General features: G+C 39.2%; 1 protein-coding gene across 1 annotated transcript; it reads left to right on the forward strand.

The window, feature by feature from the left end:
• The first annotated feature begins 1,759 nt into the window (after positions 1–1,759).
• On the forward strand, positions 1,760–20,584 carry tm9sf4 (transmembrane 9 superfamily protein member 4). Its single transcript, XM_031750123.2, has 18 exons — positions 1,760–1,853; positions 5,424–5,534; positions 6,930–7,029; positions 7,149–7,305; positions 7,415–7,556; positions 8,530–8,653; positions 8,892–9,013; positions 9,466–9,577; positions 10,460–10,530; positions 10,614–10,746; positions 11,981–12,062; positions 12,162–12,237; positions 12,407–12,490; positions 15,299–15,474; positions 15,577–15,640; positions 15,815–15,934; positions 16,100–16,189; positions 17,328–20,584. Exons 1-18 carry the CDS (start codon positions 1,836–1,838, stop codon positions 17,475–17,477), a joined length of 1,932 nt encoding a protein of 643 aa, XP_031605983.1. The 5' UTR covers positions 1,760–1,835; the 3' UTR covers positions 17,478–20,584.
• Positions 20,585–20,827: the final 243 nt, after the last annotated feature.

Raw genomic sequence — 20,827 nt, forward strand, 5'->3', positions numbered from 1 at the left:
ACTTTAGTTATACTTTTATCATTACTTTCTACTCCACTCACCACCATCTTGCTTTTTTTTCTCATCTTCCACTTTTTTCCTCTTTTTTTCACTTGCAGACGGATAAGTCCTCTTTATTTTCAGTGACTGGCATCAGTCGTTAAGTTTGTTTAAACAGAATGATAAACACTATTTACCAATGGAGATTGTAAGGTAGGTAGGAGAATTAACAGGGACTTATGAATGACTTATGAATGAATGGGCTCATTGTGGTTTCTGTTGTCTTTATGGTTGCTCTTGCCTTGGCATTGCTACAGCAATGCCTTGCAGTATTGCATAATTTTTTCTTAGGTTGCATGTCCATCTCTATATGATAGTGTCACAATCAGCGAGCAGCAATATGACAGCAATAGAGCACTACAGATGTGTTGTTTGATTTGAAGGTGATAGATAGAGAAGTGCAGAGAATGTCAGAATGAGTTGTACTGTGTCTTTGTGAATCTAGATAAAGAATATGATCACTAGAAGATCAACGCTTACAACTAGAGCTGAAATTACACCTTTGCTGAATTATATATGTATATATATATATATATATATATATATATATATATATATATATATATATATATATATATATATATATATATATATATATATATATATATATATATATACATAGTCAGCTGAATGGTAAGAACAACGTCCGGGTTATCAACACCTACACCCTGCCCATGATCAGGTACCCTGCCACGGACATCAAGACAAGGAAACTCCTGACCATGCATGGAGGGTTTCACCCCAAGTCCAGCACTCTGAGACTGTACACTAAGCGGAAGGAAGGAAGCCGGGGATTAGTGAGTGTCAGTACCACGGTCCAGGATGACACAATTAAAATCCACGAGTACTGCAGGAAGATGGCCACGATCAAAGACGTACTCAGTGAATACCTCAGGCAGCAAAAACCCAAGAGAGAGGAGCAACAGGAGGAACAATCATGAAAGGATAGGCCCCTGCATGGTATGTACCACTGGCAGATAGAGGAAGGCTGACATCCAGAAATCCTACAGACAGCACAGAGGCACTAATCATGGCAGCACAGGAACAAGTTCTGAGCACAAGATCAATAGAGGCTGAGGTCTATCACACAAGGCAAGACCCCAGGTGCGGGCTGTGTAAAGATGCCCCAGAGACAATCCAGCACATGAAAGCAGGGTTTCAAAGCAGAAGAAGATGGCCGTAGTGATAGGTGTAGAATGACAGCAACATCATAAAGAAGGAACACGAGAAGCTGGAGAAGTACCGAGGGCTCAGAGAAGAGCTGCAGAAATGTGGAGGGTGAAGTTAACAGTTGTCCCAGTGGTAATCGGAGCACTAGGTGCGGTGACTCCCAAACTAGGCGAGTGGCTCCAACAGATCCCAAGAAGATCTCTGTCCAGAAGAGCACAGTCCTAGGAACAGCTAAGATACTGCACAGGACCCCAGGCCTCTGGTAGAGGACCCGAACTTGAAGGATAGACCGCCTCCAGGGGTGAGCAGGGAATTTATTTATTATTTTATATATATATACCTATATATATCAAGTTAAACTTAACCTAAAATAAATAAAAAGTAAAATGTTATTATAGTTAATAGCTAATAGCTATACAGTTTTCTGTAGTCTAGTGAGGACTATTTAAAATAATATTTTCCTAATTATGTTTACCTAATTATAGCTAAATATTATTTTTAAAGGTGGGATTTTAACTTGTAATGGAGCATTTTCACTGCACCCCTCATTAAACACAACAGGAAACATGCCAGAGAAAAAACACTTTAGTCTACTTCCGCAACGTCAGTAATGACACGTATTCAAAATGGCGGCCGCGGCTATGGTAAGTGGAAATAAAGCGAACTCTTTTTGCTTTAAACAGTACATTGCTCTTTCTTTCATTCCAAATTATATCGGACATCGCACTGAAGTCGTAGGAAACTGTAGGTCTTCAGTAGACCGATCAAGTGCTATTTAATGTTAACTAGACTAAACTTCATTGGAATTCGCTGCTGTTTCAATGTTCATGATCCTGCTAAACGAGTTAGCTAGCTATCTAGCCTGGTTGTCAGTAAGCGGTGGCTCTTTAAAACAGATTCTTGTAATTTCTGTGGAATATATAAAATTGCCCTGACAGAGTATGAACTGTGAAACGCTGGGCTTTCAGACTGTCATGTGATGCACGGTCAAAATAAACAGGTTTTGCAATCTTTAGGGAAATGTTAGCTGTTAGCGCTGTGTCGGCGTTTGTTACAGTCCTAAAAGATGGTAAAATGACAGCACAGGAACAGCTACAAAGTATAAACTTAACGTAAATCGGGTTGGTAGCGCCTGATAACATAAATGCAGTCTTATTTTAGGATTCGTGCTTGGTAACTTCGATCACTTCTTTATCTCGAATACCTATAAATCCTAATACAAATGTTTATTTAGTGTTGAATCATTTCAGTTCATTTTTTAACATGTAGTAATAAAACGGGACGTTTTGCCTATCAGAATTAGCGCATGTCCCCAAAGTGTCTTCTTAACTACAGTAAGTAAAGGCACTCTTGTCAGCTCAGGCTTCTCTGTTAAAACATAAAGATCTTATCGCATTTACACATAGTGACAATGTTAAATCTTTGTACGAATTTCACAACAACTGTTTAGAGAACACTGATTTCAGTTGTCCTGCAAATTGGATGGAGCCAAGAAGATTTAAAAGGGTTGATGTCTGTCTCGACTATATACCTTGAATTAAGTAGTAAGCCGTGTTCCTCACTACCGGGAAGAGAAGGGGAGTCATTCTTGACGTCTGAGACAACACAAGCCTCAGCTTACACTTTTTCAACTTTGTAAAAAAAATAAAAAAAACCAGCGAGTATTAGTATTCCTGAATGAGTATTTAATGATGAAATATTACTAATGATGTGTGGGGGGGAATCTATTCATAGAACTCCTATTTTATTTTGGGTAGTCTCATTTCAGCTCAGTGTTTGAGTTTTTACTGCATTACTGCTAGTTTTGCCTTTGGGCGCTCTCACTGAGCGCACCTTCTCATGAACGCACATACAAACACACACACACACACACACACGCTGCATGTGACGTGAAGCAGACAAGTCTGTAAAAATGATCAATTGTGACTGCCACCTAACAAACGAGATGAAGAGGAAGTTGAGAATATGCACTAATGTGACTTTGTGCTGTGGCATAATTAATATACAGCTCAACTGACTGCATTTCTGAAAAAGCCGATTTAATCAAAAAATCTGAACGTGTCCCTTCCTCGAGCAGCTTACATGTGAGGAATACGTTGTGGTGGTATAGTCAGGTTAAAGTTATGTCATGTGGTCATGTGAGAGAGTTCTCCACTGTAAAGCTGCCAGTGCTTGGATCAGCTATGCAACAGTCAGACTGTGTCCCTGCTGAGGAGCACTGAAGTTCCTTTCACAGTTCAGACTGTGATGAATATTTCAGAGGATCTTTGTTGCATAGCTTTGCCAATTTATTCAAACATGTAAGCTAATCGGTTATTTTTAAAATATGTAAATGACATTTACTGCTCTGATGGGACCCCCTTCTATTTCTTAATGATGATTAAGATGATGAGATGAAAAAATAAAAGCATTGAGATGGCGTTTGTTTGGTTCACTTACGCATGTGCACAGTTGACGTTGATGAATGATTAAACTGTTGGCAGACCTTTCACATTATTGTAGTAAAGGTGTATGGAAGGTGTTCTTTGAAATGGAGAAACTCAAATAACTAGAAGCTTCTTTTTTCTTTTTTTTTTGCTTCAATACGATTCTGTAGTGCTTAGTTGTCACTGTGTAAAAGTGAGCATGTCACCCACATTTGCAACCAAAAATAGAATTCCAGCATGGCTATTGCTCACGAGGTAGAGAAGGATATCTTCTAATTGGAAGATTGGCATTTTGATCCCTGGTTGCTCCAATCGCTTGGGCATCCTTGGAACCCCAAGTTGTCCTCAGATGCATCCATCAGAAAAAATGTGGGAATGTGTGTGAATGGGTGAATGAGTCATGTTATATAAAGCCCTTTGCTTAAGTAGGGAGTAGAAAAGTGCTGCATAAGAACCACTCTACCTGCTCAGCAAGCTCCACCGCAAACTTGCTGCTCTCAACTACTGCTGTTTGTAAAATATGCAGATGTACTGTTAACTAAGTAATGATTACCTGAAACAATGTTTAAAGTGGGCATAAAATCTAAATAAAATATTAAATTAAATTAATATTTAAAAATATAATTGTCTGTTTTTTGCAATAGGAAATGTATCAGCGCACAGGCCAAGCCTCAGTTCTGAGAATGTTGATATAGTGGCTTTTCTTCATTGTGGATACACATTTACAAAAACTCATACACCTTATCTACCTCATCCAGGAGATGCAATACTGTCAGAAATTTAAGACAGGCTTCCTAGAAGATAAACTAAACAGTATTTTAATAATGCCTTAGTTTAGGTGGCATATTGATCAAGAGCTATAAGTAAGAAATAACCAAAGTGATCTGCCATAAAACCATTTTTTTTATTCACAATTGAACATAAAAAATAAATCAGATCTTTAAACTGTGTGTTGAAGAGCAATATTAGCTCATTTTGAGTTTGAATCTAGGAATTTTGTCCCGTTTTGTCAAATTGTAGCTGCTCAGCAGTCTTGGACTTTTTTGTCATATTGTTTTTGTTTTATAAACAGTTTGGACTGCAGGCAGGCCAGTTCAGCAACTAGAATTTTACTGCAAAGCCATGCTGTTGTCACAGATACAGCATGATGTGGAATCCATTTTTAATTTTCGACCTTGACTTTTGCTCACAGAGATTTCTCCAGATTCGTGCAATCTTTTCATATCATGTAGTGTAGACCATGAGATATTCAAAGTCTTTGTAATTTTACATTGAGCAGCCTTATTCTGATATTTGTAAATGTAGATTTTTTGCAGGTTGGTGAACCTCTGCACACCTCGTGAGGGACTATGCCTTACTGAGATGCTCTTTTTATACCCAGTCATGTTTCTGGTTTGTTGCCAGTTAACCTAATAAATTCAAACTGTTTACTTACTTTTCCAGTCTCTTGTTGCCCTTCTTCCAACTTTGTTGTGACGTGTTGCTCCAGTCAAATTCAAAGAGTTTATATTTTTCTTAAACAGATACTTTTTAGAACATTTTATGCATATTCTACTGTTAAAAAAAAACAAATTAGTTCACATATTTTTTTTTTTTTAAGCAGTGTCTTTTTTTTGTCACAGTTGGGCTTGTAGAAGGTTTCCAAAATCATGCCCAGAGGCATTATCAAGCTGCCGGAACTTGCTTCTCAACTTTCATTCCACTGTCAGCACACAGTACAACAGAGGCACTCGTGGAATTCATTGTCAGATCTAACATGTGTTGTGTTCATGTGTGTCCGCTCTGCAGGTGAGGTGGTGGGCCTTTTTGCTGTTGTCCCTGCTGCCTGTGAGCCGGTCCTTCTATGTTCCTGGAGTAGCTCCACGGAATTTCCATGATGGCGACGTTGTAGATATCAAGGTAAGATGAAAATTCACTGCTAAACATATCGGCTGTACTATGAGCACTCAGGGGGAAAGCTACATTCGACTCATCACAGAGGGAGGTGTCACTCATTTATCACTAGCTGCTTACAAGGGTTTGAAAAGTCCCTAGTTCTAGCGACAAAGGCGATAATTAGCAATGATGAGGTGAAATGACACAAAATGATCACTGCAGTGAGTGAGCGGAGGGTCAGGTGGACAAGGTGACAGGGTGAACTCTTTTGTTTTAAAAACAATTGCATCATCTGGCAACATCACCAGACAGTGTTTTTTTTGTTTGTTTGTTTTTTAAATCTAAAGAGTAGAAAGTTTGAAGCAACAGAAAGTTAAATATCTTTTGAACTGCACAGCCTCTGTGTGGGTGCAGTAACTGCACACAGAGTGTGAGCAGTGGGAGAGCAGCTGCTGCAGGTCTGCTGCAGAACAGTACTGTCTGTAAATTTGTCTTCACTCATTTAAAGGGGTAGATGTGATACTTCTAGGTGGCAGAGTTGCTAATAAGCATCTACGACAAGAACTGAAAAAAATATTTTGACTATTAAATTAGTGAAAATGGCTACACACCATGGCTTCTAAACATGGCTTTGATTACAAACCCCTTGAAAGATTTCACTCTAAAATCTTGTGTTTATTAGATTTTGGGTTCAGTAGCAGGAATTGGGAGGCAGAATATTCAATGTTCGGGAATGTTTGTAAGCTTCAGCAAAGTCTGGCGGGTGCGTTTAGCGTACTTCTACTCAAAGTAGATCAACTCTACTTTGTTAATCTACAAAAACACAGCTTGCTATCTGAGTGATGTTACAAATGTCTTTTCTCTCAAAAATTCACACCATGTGCTTTCTCCAAGTGAGCACTTTAATCCAGCAAACCTTGCCCTCACAGTTTGGAAGAAGATGTGAGATAGTCTGACCATAAGCCATTACTTCTGAGCCAGAGTACCCAGGATGGTTATGGGGTTAGAGCACTGGTTCTCAAACTCAGTCCCCAGACTGTGGCTCATGCTCGAGCACCTTCCCAGTCGTCTGGCAGTCCCAGGATGATCCCTGTATCTGCAGAGAGCTCTGTAGTCGATGGAGACATTGTGTGTAGTACAACCAGTCTGTGGCTCACTGTTGCTTGTGTGGTCATTGGTCTGCCACCAAGCCGCAGAGAACAGTGAAGTTCTAACATATAAAAAGATGAAACTGAGTGTTAAAATCCTTGACATACAGTTCTCCCAGGAATGGGAGAATGGGAGCCAGTTTGGGGTGTGTGAAAACCCCTGTTCTCACCCTATTCTACTCTGACAAATTTGCTGATGCTTGTCTCTCTCATTCTCAAAGATAAAACAATGATCGTGCAAACACTGGAAAGAGATCCTTTTGTTTTTCAGGCGGTAAAGCTGACCAGCTCCCGTACCCAGCTTCCTTATGAATACTACTCCCTGCCATTCTGTAAACCAAAAGAGGTTGTCTACAAGGGAGAGAACCTGGGTGAGCGCACTGCTGCTTATGTGATAAGTTTAAAGTTGTTGAAATTGTTATCATATATATCTATAAATATATTTGTGATTTTTTGTTTGGTTTTTTTGTGGTTTCCTTGTTGTTTATAGGTGAGGTCTTACGTGGAGACCGTATTGTAAACACCCTTTATAACGTGGAGATGAATAAAGACAAGAAATGTGAGCTGGTGTGTAAAAAGACAAAGCTCAGCATAGACGAGAGTAAGCTGATGGCTGAGCGAATCCAGGAGGAGTATTATGTTCACCTGTGAGCGTCCCTTCTTACTGCTTTCACCAGGCTGAATTCATTCTGGGCTGACTTGCTTCTATAGCATCTATTTTGTTGTTTTTAAATCCCTTCTTGTGTGGGATTCCAGTATTGCAGATAACCTTCCAGTTGCCACCAGGTTAGAGTATCCCAGCAGAGAGGGAGGAGAAGAGGAGGATCAGAAGAAGGACACGATAAAAGATGTCCAGTTTGAACATGGTTACAGATTGGGCTTCTTTGACAAAAACAAGGTACGTACATTACACAGACTCTTCATTTCTGCTTAAAGGAGAAGAGTGCATGTAACTTAAATTGCTGCTGGTCAGTACCAAAGTATTTACAGCATATTTACAGCATTTCCCCACAAATTCATTGGATAGTCTCCCAACAAAATAGCTGCCAAATACACTGGAGGACAAACATCAACAGGACAACACAGTGTAAAAATCAAAGAATCCTGAAACTTACTGAAACTTTATCTGTCCTTAACTGGCTTTGTGGCTTCTACTCTATAAACATGAAGAGGAAGCAGGCAGTGGTCATCAAGGCTCCTCAATTCACTTTTATTTATATTGCGCCAAATCACAGCAACAGTCTCCTCAAAGCTCTTCATATTGTAAGGCATATGGCTTACATACCCTACAATACACTGAACAATAATAGAGAGAACCCCAACAATCAGGCTCAAGGAGGAATGGGCAACTACGTGACTGTTTAGGGGTGAAGGGTGGAAGATGGGACAAAAGATGCACTGTGAAAGAGCAAGAGCTTAATAATAACTAATGATTACATTCAGTAGTAGTAGTTTAACGTTTTTACTGGCTCCTGAAATTGCCCTTCAGGTTGGAATTTTAAAGAATGATTCAAAATAAAGGGTGATAAAGAGTGATTTACTGATCGCCTGTGGCAGCACAAAGCCTTTGCTTTAGAGGCATAGTGTCAGTTCTGTGACTGAAACCTTTGCACGGGTATTTTTGCAGCTGGCCTTATGGCGTATGTAATTCCAGTTTCCCTTTCAGGAGAAGAATATTTAAATGAATCCCAAAAACATGATTTAAAAACTTTGCAGCATATAACTTTCTGCAAGTTAAACTCAATTTAAGGTTGGATATATATTATTAACATGAGAGGTCCGCTTTTGTTGGTGATGTAGTCCATATGCAGCGAGTAAAGACATGAATATATGAAGAGTGTTAAATTATTCTCTTTTTTTCTCCCTCCCAGTTTTATCTGCACAACCATTTGTCCTTCATCCTGTACTTCCACAAGGAGAAACTGGTGGAAGGGGACCTTCATGACTACAGGGTAGTCCGATTTGAGGTTATACCACGGAGTGTCAAAGTAGAAGGTTAGTGTCAGCATACTCTTTTTGAATAGCCTGAGGTTGCTTCAGGCTTGTAGTGAGTTAAACGGAAGAGGAAGAGGAAATAGATTTGTTGACTAAAAAGTTAAGTAAAGTTACCGCTTATACTTAGTATACTACAGCGCCTTGAGGCGACTTCTGTTGTGATTTGGCGCTATATAAATAAAATTGAATTGAATTGAATTGAATACTCTATCCTGTGTCCTGTTATGTTTCTCCTCAGATCTGAAGCCTGCAGAGGCGCTGAAGACCTGCACCCTACCTGAAGCCAGTGGCTCTGCCGCTCAAGAGATCGACCCTACCAAGGAGAATGAAGTCCTGTTCACCTACTCTGTACACTGGGAGGTCAGTTAAGGCTGAATGTGTTTTCAAGTCTTGCAACCCAGTAGTCATAAAAATCTGTAGCCCTGAATAATCGGCTGAAATTACTTTGTTTACATAACTGCTTTAACTTGATTATAATCCTCATTAATAAAAGCGTAGAGTACAGCGTGCAGAGTAGACTGCAGAGTTTACGAACCTTACCAGTGTTAGGAGCCTTGGTTCCTTCATTGCAGGGTTCCTGGTAAAGAACGTGCTTATAGGTCTGTGCCTTTGTTATACTCAAGTTTATTATTCCTACATATTCAATCTAATTAAATAATTTATTAATAATAGTCATAAAAAGAATGTGCAACAAACTAATATTTCAGGCACCTACTAGCAAATTTTAAATGTGTAGTCATCTAGTCATGCACAGAAATAGAGAAAGGACTGAAGCCTTTTTTTTCTCTCTCTCTGTCTCTCTCTCTGTGTAGGAGAGTGAGGTGAAGTGGGCATCTCGCTGGGACACATACCTGACCATGAGTGATGTCCAGATCCACTGGTTCTCCATTGTTAACTCTGTGGTGGTCGTCTTTTTCCTCTCAGGTATGTCCAATCCTCCGTATCAGGCAGGATCTAAGAATTCTAACTAGGCTTTGCTTTATGACCACATTTGTAAAGCATTAAAAATGAGTCTGAAGGCTTTTTTTTTTAAACACTCTTCTAATTTTTAGTGACTTTGCAGGTTTGAGAGTGCATACTTATTTATGTAATATATAGATGGTTCTAGAGTTCTCCTAAATATTGTGATTAGTTATATTATGTTGGCGTCATACAAATGCACCTGTTTTCTGTAGTTCATGTTAGAATTTACCTGTGGCTCATGGCATCTTGCTCTTACTATTTCAGTCATTTCTATTTATTTTTTATGATTTATTTTCACCACCAGTTTGCTGTCGGTGCATTAAAGGCATTAACTAATATAATATTTTTTATATAATATTTACAAAAATGGATAGAAATGTGTAAAATATGTATCAATCTAGTGGATCTAATTTGGCAGATTTACAATGAAACTTTAGATTTGAATTTGAGATGTTTTTGGGGGGTTTTCGGTGTGACACCCAGGTCCTTTTTTCCTGTGCTGTTGTCACTGCCTTTGATTTGATTGTTTTGGATAATCTTTTTAACCACTGTCACTTGTTTATTCAGCCACGTCATCGTTGATGCAAGTTTGAGCAGCTTTTAGAATGGACGTCAAGAGAACTTGCCTTTGTCAGCATAATACTGTGTATAAAATACTAAATAAACACCATCATACTATCCATGCTTCATAACAGCTCCCTAAAATAAGACTACATTCTTTGGCTAACTGAAACATATTAATTAAACTTGTGCTTTATTATATATCGAAGAGATCATTGATGGGTTTATGACAACATAAATAAATATTGCAATTGTATCTTATTCTCTGCCTCTCTCTCTCAGGTATTCTGAGTATGATCATCATCAGGACCTTGAGGAAAGACATTGCTAACTACAACAGAGAGGATGACATAGTAAGATAATACACAGCATCCGTCTCCGGCCTCTGGATTCTTAATGATCACTACCTGACCGCATTTTTCTCCTCTCTAACCAGGAGGACACCATGGAGGAGTCGGGCTGGAAGAACGTCCACGGTGATGTGTTCAGACCACCTCAGTATCCCATGATCCTCAGCTCTCTTCTGGGCTCAGGGATCCAGCTGTTTTGCATGATCCTCATTGTAATCTGTGAGTTTCTTATTTCTCTCATCAGTTTTCTGCACATCCTGACATTATTTACATTTCTGCTTAAGCCGTATTGTTCTAGCCATGTCATTTCTTCACAAAGACAAAACACGAGGAATGCTCACCTTACATATATGAATCAGCAAAGATAAGAGTGTGAAAATATGAAACTGCTCAGTGTTGCACACTTCTACAAAACAAATACACGTTATGTAGCAAATTGTTAATGTTCTATGTTTCACACAAGGAGTGTGAACAAATACTCAATTAAAGCTGAATTTCTGTCAGAAAAGTAGTTAGACCCTGTGCTGCTGGGGGTTTAGTGGTGCATTATCCACCTGTTATACTGCATACTACATGGCAAAGGTGCAGCTCTTAATGACTTGAGTTGTGAGTGGTGGATGATTCACATACCATACCACAACAGAATGTCTTTTAAAGAGGTGCGAGTTTGTTAAATGTAAGTGTTGTTAGTCATGACATTTATCCTGTTCTTTTGCTGACTGACCGTATATCTGTTTAGAACAGTTAACAGTAACATCAGGCTTATTATATTCTTTATCTGCTTTAATAGTTGTAGCTTGTGTCTTCAAAAAATATCCAGCAGGGATTATTTCAGGCTTGAAATATTTCAACAAGAACTTTTTTCAGTGATTGTCACAGTGTTTACAGCCTAGCTTTGCAACAAAGACAGTGATTTACACTCAGTCCAGTTTGGATGACAGAAACTCTGGAATCTTAACTATGCTCACTGAATAATGAGTATGGTAGTCATGAAAGCTTCATGCGTTGCGGCTCCCTCTTGGTGTAATCATTTCCTGTTTCCTGTTGAGAAAAAGATGGTTGTTCCATGTTTTTCGTTGCGGAGCTGCTCAGGGATTCAGGCGTAGCCTAGCCTATTTGTGAGATGTAGGTATTTACATTTTTTTTTTTTTTTTTTTTTTACTTGTTTATGTTTAAATAATTTTACTTGAGTTGTTTGAATCAAACAGTTAAGCTAAAATCTATAAAATGTGATGTTTTACAAAATGATCTGTTGGTGTTTATTGTAACTGTCACAAATTTTGCCAACTGCCATATTAGTCCAGGGCAAAATTGTCTTGTATTCTGATTAACATATGGAGGCTTATTTTATTTAATTGCAGTTTAGAAGAGCTCCTGCTAGCTGAAGCTTTGTGTTTAGCATAGGAGCCCACGAGTCCTGCTGTCTTCTTATCCAGCTCTCATTTGTGTTTAGTTGTTGCCATGTTGGGCATGCTGTCTCCATCAAGTCGAGGAGCCTTGATGACCACTGCCTGCTTCCTCTTCATGTTCATGGGGTAGGAGCCACATTCATCTGTCTAAAGCTCATTAAGGAATTGAGAGGCAGCGAGTTACAGAATTCTTTGATTTTTACACTGTCAATGTTTGTCCTGCAGTGTGTTTGGTGGCTACTTTGCTGGCAGACTGTATCGAACACTGAAGGGTCATCGATGGAGGAAAGGAGCATTCTGTGTGAGTTCAGGTTTCTACAGCAGTGTGTGTGTGTGTTTGGGGGGGGGTTGGGGGGTTGGGTGTGTGTGTGTGTGTGTGTGTGTGTTTGTATATGTGTAATGCGTGTATGCTTAAAAGTGTTGATGTGAGCAGTGAGGCTTAGACTGTTGTTGTTTTATTTGCCATGCAGACAGCAACTTTGTATCCTGCTGTGGTTTTTGGGATCTGCTTCATCCTCAACTGTTTTATCTGGGGAGAACACTCGTCTGGAGCGGTGAGTACCAAGACTTGAGAGTCACACATTCAAAAATGTGTCTGTCAGCTATACTTTTAACCCTCTGGGGGCGACAGATGTGCCGGCGCGTCAAAGTCACATCACCAATTTAAGACGACACAGCAACAAGATGCAGCGATCCAGAGTCTCAATTTCAACCTGTTGAAAGTGCGGACTTCAAACTATATACCAGTTTTTAAATTGTGTCGATAGGCCACGTAAAACCAGAGTTATGATAAAAAATACATGCAATGTTTTTTTTCTGAACAAAACAGTGGCGTTTACAGCGGGAAGAAACTGTAAAAACTGCGTTTTCTAAGGACAGCGCTAGCAAACACTCTCTGCTTGCGAGTGAAAAAAGAAAAAGAAAACACCCGTTTCCTTCCCTATTGGTGTTAAAGTGTACCATGTCAACCAATCAAAAAATGATATGGCAACATGTGGCACTTGGTTGTTTAGGAAGAGGGGTGAGTTTTAGGAGTGATGCCTGTGAGAGAAAGCGGGCGAGCGAAAGAAAGAGAGAGCGAGTTTTCACGTGTGAGACATTAGTGACGTTGAGTGTGTTTGGAGACTATAGTTAGTGTGTAGTTTAGTCATTGTTTTGTTTTGTGTTTCAGTTATACTAGTGAATGTCACATTTGCTCCATAAAAGCCACCAAAGGCATATTCCAGTCTAAACGCTGTCTATACATGGAAAACAGGACTGATGCGCACCTCCTGTTTTCATACCTGCAGGGTTTAGGCCTGTGGTATTCTCCTATGTCTTATAGTGGACAGAAACTATTTTTTTGGAGTGGCACAAATAATTTGTGTGCCTTCTTATTTGATGCAGCACACCTGATTGTTCTGTAAATAGATTTAAATGGTTATATAAAAAACGCCTGAGGCCTTGGCTGCATTTTTAGGTAAATAGTACCATATAACTTTGTTGTTTGCAAAACCTGTGCATAATTTTTAGAAATGTACAATTTCTATTTGCATTTCAAGTTATGAAAATGATTCGTTAAACATGTAAAAAAATATAACTTTTTTCTACTCGGATTTGTCTGAATTTAGATCAATTGTGTTAATATAGTATGTCAAAATGAAAAAAATAACTCCAATTTCAGATATTTGAGGTTGTGCTGAAAATAATGATACCAAACAAGGCAAGATAAACAGTTTTTAAAGGTGAAATATAGAGGTAAAATCAAAAGTAGTCAATAACGGCCAATTATACCCTGGACATGCTATGCTTTTATACTGTTCCAGTTCTAGATGCTCAAAATAACATGGCCAGAGTTTCAGATAATTAAATCAGTGTATGTACAAGTAATCCATGTGAGCCAAAAGCTCTAAATCCTCTGTGTTAGGCAGTTTCTTTCCTGCTCTTGGCTCACTATGATGTCATAGTGAGCGGATATTCCTGCTGATCCAAACTTTACTTTTATTGATTATGAGGTGCAGCCAGTTAAAAGAAAGCTGTTTTGAGATGAAGAGGATGAACTGAGAGGCTGCACCAAGACCCAGGGTACGGCAGAATAGTCGAAAAAACCTCCTGCCTCCTTTGCCAAACTAAGGCTTGGTGAAAAATGTCATAAGATAAAGGAAAGATGCAAAGGCATTTCAACAGAATAGTATCAGCATGCACATTAACAGTGATGGCAGACGTCCTCCAGCTGAAAGTACAGTGTTCAGCAGATTGCACATCTTCTTTACCCCATGTGTTGTTACAATGTTATTTCACAGAGGTCATATAAATGAGAACCACAAAGGGGGATTTCTAAAGACAGGAACATATTGCTAAACATGCCTTCCTCCTTCTTTGTTCAGGCCTGTTATGACCCAATCTATCTGAGCTAACCTGAAATAAAAATTATTATGTGACAATCATCTGGCTGGTAATAGGATAGTCATTACTAATACAAACTGGGCTATGGAAAACCTCAGATGACCTTTGGGGGGAAAAAAGCTAAATGAGGGTCCTGAAGAGAGATTTAGAATGAAATCACCTTCTTACACATAAAAGTTACATATTTAAAGTGAGTGTGTTTGTTTTATATCTCAAACACTCACTTTACCCACTTTTATATTATTTATCTTCCCGCCACTCTAACACAGAAAAGTCTAACTTGGGGATGATAGGTGACACCAATATCATTGATTTTCCATCATTTTTTTTATTGTAAAATTTGATACTGTGTGTTTATGCCCTTGTGAGATTAACTAAAGCTTTAATGGAACAACCGCTTCTTGTTGAAAGCGTCTTTGTGTTGGTTATTGTGTTTTGAAGCGATACCACCTCAAGTAAAAATGGAACTGGACCATATTTGCCTGTAATACCAATTTGTACCGCCAGATGGTGTAGCAAGTCAGTGTAGTGTACAGTCTGGGTCTAATGCACTAATCTGGAAGGACAGGTATTTGAGTGGATGAGACACCAAAGAATGGCTTAATGTGACTCACATCAACTGGAAACCATGTTTGGTTGCAATGGAAACTAAAGTTGGGTAGAAAAACAATTGCAGGGAATTTTGGTAGGTAAAACTGTTAAAGGAAGAAAGTATACTATCCTGTGAAGTGTCTTCTGATTTGTTACAGAATAAAGCATCTGTGCTGTAGGTGTGGTTTAACTTTAAAGATTAACCGAACTCTCACATGGATTCTTAAACATTTTGACATCATCTCTGTAGGGTCTGTAGGTCTTTTCCTTACCATATATAAAGCACCTTCAGGGGACTGTTGTTGTGATTTGCCGCTATGTAAATAAAATCAAATTGAATTTCTGAATAATTTTTCTTGTGTTCCTTATGTCTTCTCTCACTTCAGGTCCCATTCACTACAATGTTGGCCCTACTTTGCATGTGGTTTGGCATTTCCATGCCCTTGGTCTACCTTGGCTACTACTTTGGCTTCCGCAAACAGCCGTATGATAACCCTGTACGCACCAACCAGATCCCTCGGCAGGTACCAGAGCAGCGCTGGTACATGAACAAGTTTGTCGGGTAAGAGTTTAGTCTGTCTCGCATTCTTAGGTGTTCCAATGGCTAATGGTTTGCTTAAACGCGACAGTTATGATTTAATCTTCCTTCTTCTTCTTTCATTAGCATCCTGATGGCTGGGATCCTGCCGTTTGGTGCCATGTTCATTGAACTCTTCTTCATTTTCAGCGTAAGTACATGTGCACCGTTGCACGTCCGAGCTCCTCATCTTTCAGTGCTATTACACAGTTTTCAGAAGTAACACACTATTTATTTTCTATTTAGAGGATATGTAACTGATGTGTAATCCTCCCACTGTCAATAATGCTAGAATCAATGTGTGTATGTGCCCATCCACCTCCAGGCCATCTGGGAGAACCAGTTTTATTACCTCTTTGGCTTCTTGTTTCTGGTCTTCATCATTTTGGTGGTGTCCTGCTCTCAGATCAGCATTGTGATGGTTTATTTCCAGCTCTGTGCAGAGGTAAGCTCATTAAGTGCATACTATTGTCTCTGGCTGGCAGGTTTTTACTTGACATACACACATCACTCACACTTTGTTAGTTATGTTTTTCACCTGCCTGGCACATATGTGTATTATGTGAGCAGAACTTATGCACAGCCTTGTCTCTGTCTTCCTCACTGTCAGGATTACCGGTGGTGGTGGAGAACTTTCCTGGTTTCAGGAGGCTCGGCTTTCTATGTCCTTGTTTACGCCGTTTTCTACTTTGTCAACAAGGTAAAAACCACAGGGTTGTTTGAGACACTCCCACACTAAACTCTGGAGAAAGCGCTGTTCTTAGCCATGCTTTTGTCACTGCCTGAAGAGTCATCAGTGTTGACAAAACCTGCCTAATACCTGAAGTGAAAGGTGGCAGAATTAAATTTAATTTTGAAGATTTTCACCAACGACTCACTCAAAAATGTTATGTTATTTTGTTGGACCTAGTATTTTTGTTTTCTTTTAAATTAAGATTCTTTTAACATACATACATGGACTGTATAAACAAACGTAAGATTTAGTCTCTGATTGGTTTGTGGATTTCTGTTCTGTAACTTCAAAGATGGATATTTTGGACACTTTTATCTTCAGTTTTGAAAGGTAGAAAAACATATTTGGTTGAGAGGGTTCAGCTGGATCTCACTGAGGACCAGTCACAGTTTATGGTTAAGAGTTTACCAGCTCAGTGGAGCCAGCTGCCCTTATCATAGGAAATAGCAGGTAATCAGCTGGTGCTGTCTAACTGGAAGTTAGCAGGTGTTGCAGGTTCTGTGTTTCCTCTATAATACTTCCAACAATGCTGGAAAACAAGATCATGGCTAGCAAAATGAACTCTGGAAATGGCAGCCTACCAGGGGGAGTTCAGAGCATGTTATGGGGTGCTGGAAGGTATATTCAAAATGGAGCATTGGAGAGGGTTTGGGGAAGGTTCACGCAATTTCAACTAAAATCTACAACTACTGCCAAAACAACCTTTCATATGACCTTTTATATCCCAAGCACAGGCTATTTAATTCAAAGAATCAGCACCAAATCACAACAGCAGTCACCTGCAGGCACTTTATATTGGAATGAGCAAGCACTTGGTGTCGGTGTGAAGGAAAAACTCCCTTTTATCAGGAAGAGACCTCCAGCAGAACCAGGCTCAGGGAGGGGCAGCCATCTGTTACAACTAGTTAGGGGTGAGGGGAGGGAGACAGACAAACGACACACCTTCATGAAACAATGTCAAATGATAGACGTTTTCTATTTTCTAGGCAAGAATATCTTGGTCCCTACACTGTAGATACAAGTGATAAATTGCGAGAATAGCTCTTTAATAGAAATGGAAATGTGCAGCATGTTTAAACTGCTTCCTTTTGTCTTTCTTCCCTAGCTGGACATTGTGGAGTTCATCCCCTCCCTTCTGTACTTTGGCTACACCACCCTCATGGTCTTGTCTTTCTGGCTGTTAACGGGCACAATTGGCTTCTATGCCGCCTACATGTTCATCAGGAAAATCTATGCTGCGGTCAAGATCGACTAGTCATTGCTGGTGCTGCTGTTTTTGTTTGTTTTTTTTCTTTTGTTTTTTTTTTGTTTTTGTAACATTCTACATATATATATATATATATAAAAAATGTTCTTCATGTTCAACAAGCACTGACTTGAGTGCAGAAGGAATGAGAGGGTTGCTTTCTACAGTGCATCAGTCCCAACTGCTGGCCTCACAATAAAGAAAACCAAGGTGGCAGATCTAAAACAGCTGTCGCCTTGCTTCTGCCTCCCTCCTCCTCCTCCTCCTTTCCAGGACACCTAGAGGATGTCTGTTCTGCCGGGACTATTAATGTCCTCTGCTGTTTCACCTTTTTCCACAAAGACAGGGGGCCAAAGCTTGTCAAACAAGGGTTTCTGCACATTTTATCTTTTGTGTATGTGTGTGTGTGTGTGTTTGTGTGTGTTTTTTTTGATTGTAACTTATCCAGGTTTTTATTTTTGTCTTCATGGGATTTATCTGTGTCTTGATTTCTATTGGCTGCCTCCTGGGAGGCTACTTCCTTCTGGTTTCCCCACGTAAATTCTGTTTCTACACTTTCTGCTGTCTCCATTTTCAGACATGACCTTCTTTTCAGAGACTTTACAGATCAGGAAAGGATTGAGGATCGTTTCTGTGGTTATGTTGTTTGTTGTGTTGAACTCATGGATGGAAACCACCCTGGGAAGTTCTACATTGTAACACAAAAATGTATAAATTAAATCTTCTATTGTGTTTTTTTAACTTCAGTTTCCATGTCCTGGTGTAACCATGTTAACCACAACTGTAATCCAAATATTAGCTTCTCCCTCCCAAACACTGGGTTTCTTATTCATGTCAAAATATTGCTCCATTTGCGCTAAATGAAGCAGAACTGCTCAGAATGTGACTGAACTTGAATATTTGAACCCAACTACCCATTTTATATTCAAAAGCCTACAACACAAATATGTTTTTCTGCTCGTTAACCACGCCATCAGTGTAGCCTTAGCAGTGCCTGAGCCTGCTGAACTATGCAGTAATGAGGAGAAAAGGTGCAAATTGCAAAGGTTGTTTCAGAGGACCATTTTTATTAAGAAATGCCTATTTTCTTTCATTTTTGAGCCTAACGTACCATACGCTTGTTTGTATAATCTGATGTGTTTTGAAAGCCCAGCAAGATCACCTCTGTGTGGCTGGTAGCGGAGCTTAGAGGTCCTGGGATGTTTTGAATGTAATTGACAGGATTCTTATTAGATGTGTACAGCCTGTGTTTTGTGCGCTGCAGATCACGTTTCCCTTTCTTTTCAAATTATATGTATTTTTCAGCTTAAAAACATGCAGTTTGAAGATGGGTGGAACCTGATTTTTAAAAAATGCTTTACCTTCAACTCAAGGGCTTCATCTAGGCAACCATTTTATTTTACAGTAGCAAAATTACAATATGTATTAATCCAGTTGAGCAAATAGAAATAAACGTATTCGCTTCCTTTAAAAGCTAGGCTAGGCTAGGTAAGAAGACTGATACCACTCCCATGACTGTTTGTTAAATATGAGCTAGTGACAGGTTATTTTCAGTAGGCATAAAGAGGAAAGATGACATTCTTGCTATGTCTCAAGGCATATAACCCTCCCATTAGTTGGGAAGTAATTTGTCTGACTTTTCATGTTATTCAGTCAACTATCGACAACGCCATGGACAATACGCCATGGACAATACGCATATGCTGAGGTTTTTATTGACTGCCTTTCTGACCGTTTGAGTCACCCAATTTTTACAGAATACAAAATAACCTGAAACAAGTGATGCAGATCTACAGATTTCTGTAGGACCAAAAGTCTCTTTGCAACAACAGGTGCCTTCAGTTGGTAAATTAGAAAGAATGCAGGTCTAAGATTCTAAAGCACTAGCTTCACTTTTCAGCCTATGGACTAATCTAGGTTACTTTATGCAGAGCAGCTCTAACCAGATACCGCATTTCAGTTGAATGATAGCCAAATTAAAGGTAAAATATATGAGTTTGCCCCATGAAATTTCTTAAATCTGAATGTTCGTTACCAGCCATGTTTTTATTATAAACAGTGTAAAAGGTGGAAGTGGCTACTCTGACATCATCTGTTGGTTTCTAAAGTTCTGTTTTGGAGCCTCGAGTTTGACGTTTTCATCATTGCCATCTTGGTTTCAAATAACTTGATGTGACAAGGGGGGTATGGCTGACCATGAAACCCCTTGCTCATTGGCTGACTTGTCGCAAGCCTGTGAGTCTATTGAGATTTACAAAACAACTTCATTTTTAGTCAATATGACTTGAAATGAGCAACTAAGCTACACAGAAGCTATGTCCATGTTTTATATCATCTGTGGTTTTTATGTATAACTTCAACAACTTCTGTACAACATGAATTTCTTCTGTCAGAAACAAAACTTTCCAATTATTCCAGCACCACATCTGTACACAATAAATCGGCCTTGTGCTGGCGAGGAGTAGTGACCATCTGTACAGCCAGGTTACCTGGTCATCCATTTTTGCTAAGCTAAGCTACCTGGTCACAAGGGTTAGTTTAATTTACAGAAAGCTAACTGGCTGCTAGCAGTAGATTGCTACAGAAGCATTAGTTTTTGGTCTAAGGTAAGCTATCTAGTACCAAGCTTTTCTGTTTAATGTTAATATATGGGTCTTAATGCTATGCTAAGTTAACCTGCTGCTAGCAAGAACTTTGCTCAGATTGTGATGTCAACGATGCAATGCATTATGGGACTATATAAAGATAGGTGCTGCTTTTGGGTTTGAAAGTAAAACTGGGGACATTAGAACACAGATATTAGTGTTTGTGGTGTGCTAAGCTAGCCAGTAGATAGCAATAGTTTCTTAACTACACAGAGACATAAGTTTTTGTGCTAAATGTCAGTAGATGTGTGGTATCACTCTTCTTAGGAAGATGGCACCTAAGTGCAGATCAGTATCACTAATACAGTATATCTGAAGCAGTATCCATATCTCAAGTAGAAAACAATGGATGGTGTCTGCAGAATGCCAGGTTATCAGACTGTATGTGGTGTGGTTTTAAAGGAAAATATATTTGCAGTATATTTCAATTAGGACTGGATGGCTCAGGCCAAGGCCTTTTTTTTTTTTTTTAATCAAGCAAAACAAAAAGAAGCACCTTGCAGATTTATGAGAAACTCAAACTATAAACTACACAGCATGTAAGGTAATATTTAGTACATTTGTATTTGTTACAGCCTTGACACATTTAGTGGGGTTATTGAAATGCTTCACTTTTGCACAAAAGTACAGATGAGATATTTGCCTAGATAAACCCTGATTCTCCAGGGCAAGAGGAAAGAATGGCTAACTTATCCTCATGGTCTCTCCTTCATT

This window comes from Oreochromis aureus, linkage group 20 (assembly GCF_013358895.1).
Source record: "Oreochromis aureus strain Israel breed Guangdong linkage group 20, ZZ_aureus, whole genome shotgun sequence".
NCBI lineage: Eukaryota > Metazoa > Chordata > Actinopteri > Cichliformes > Cichlidae > Oreochromis > Oreochromis aureus.

Bases quoted from the DNA above. Each gene is read 5' to 3' on its own strand.
- tm9sf4 (XM_031750123.2), top strand. The intron at 12,063-12,161 runs GTAGGAGCCACA...TTTGTCCTGCAG, and splicing joins TTCCTCTTCATGTTCATGGG to TGTGTTTGGTGGCTACTTTG. The intron at 16,190-17,327 runs GTAAAAACCACA...TTTCTTCCCTAG, and splicing joins TTTTCTACTTTGTCAACAAG to CTGGACATTGTGGAGTTCAT.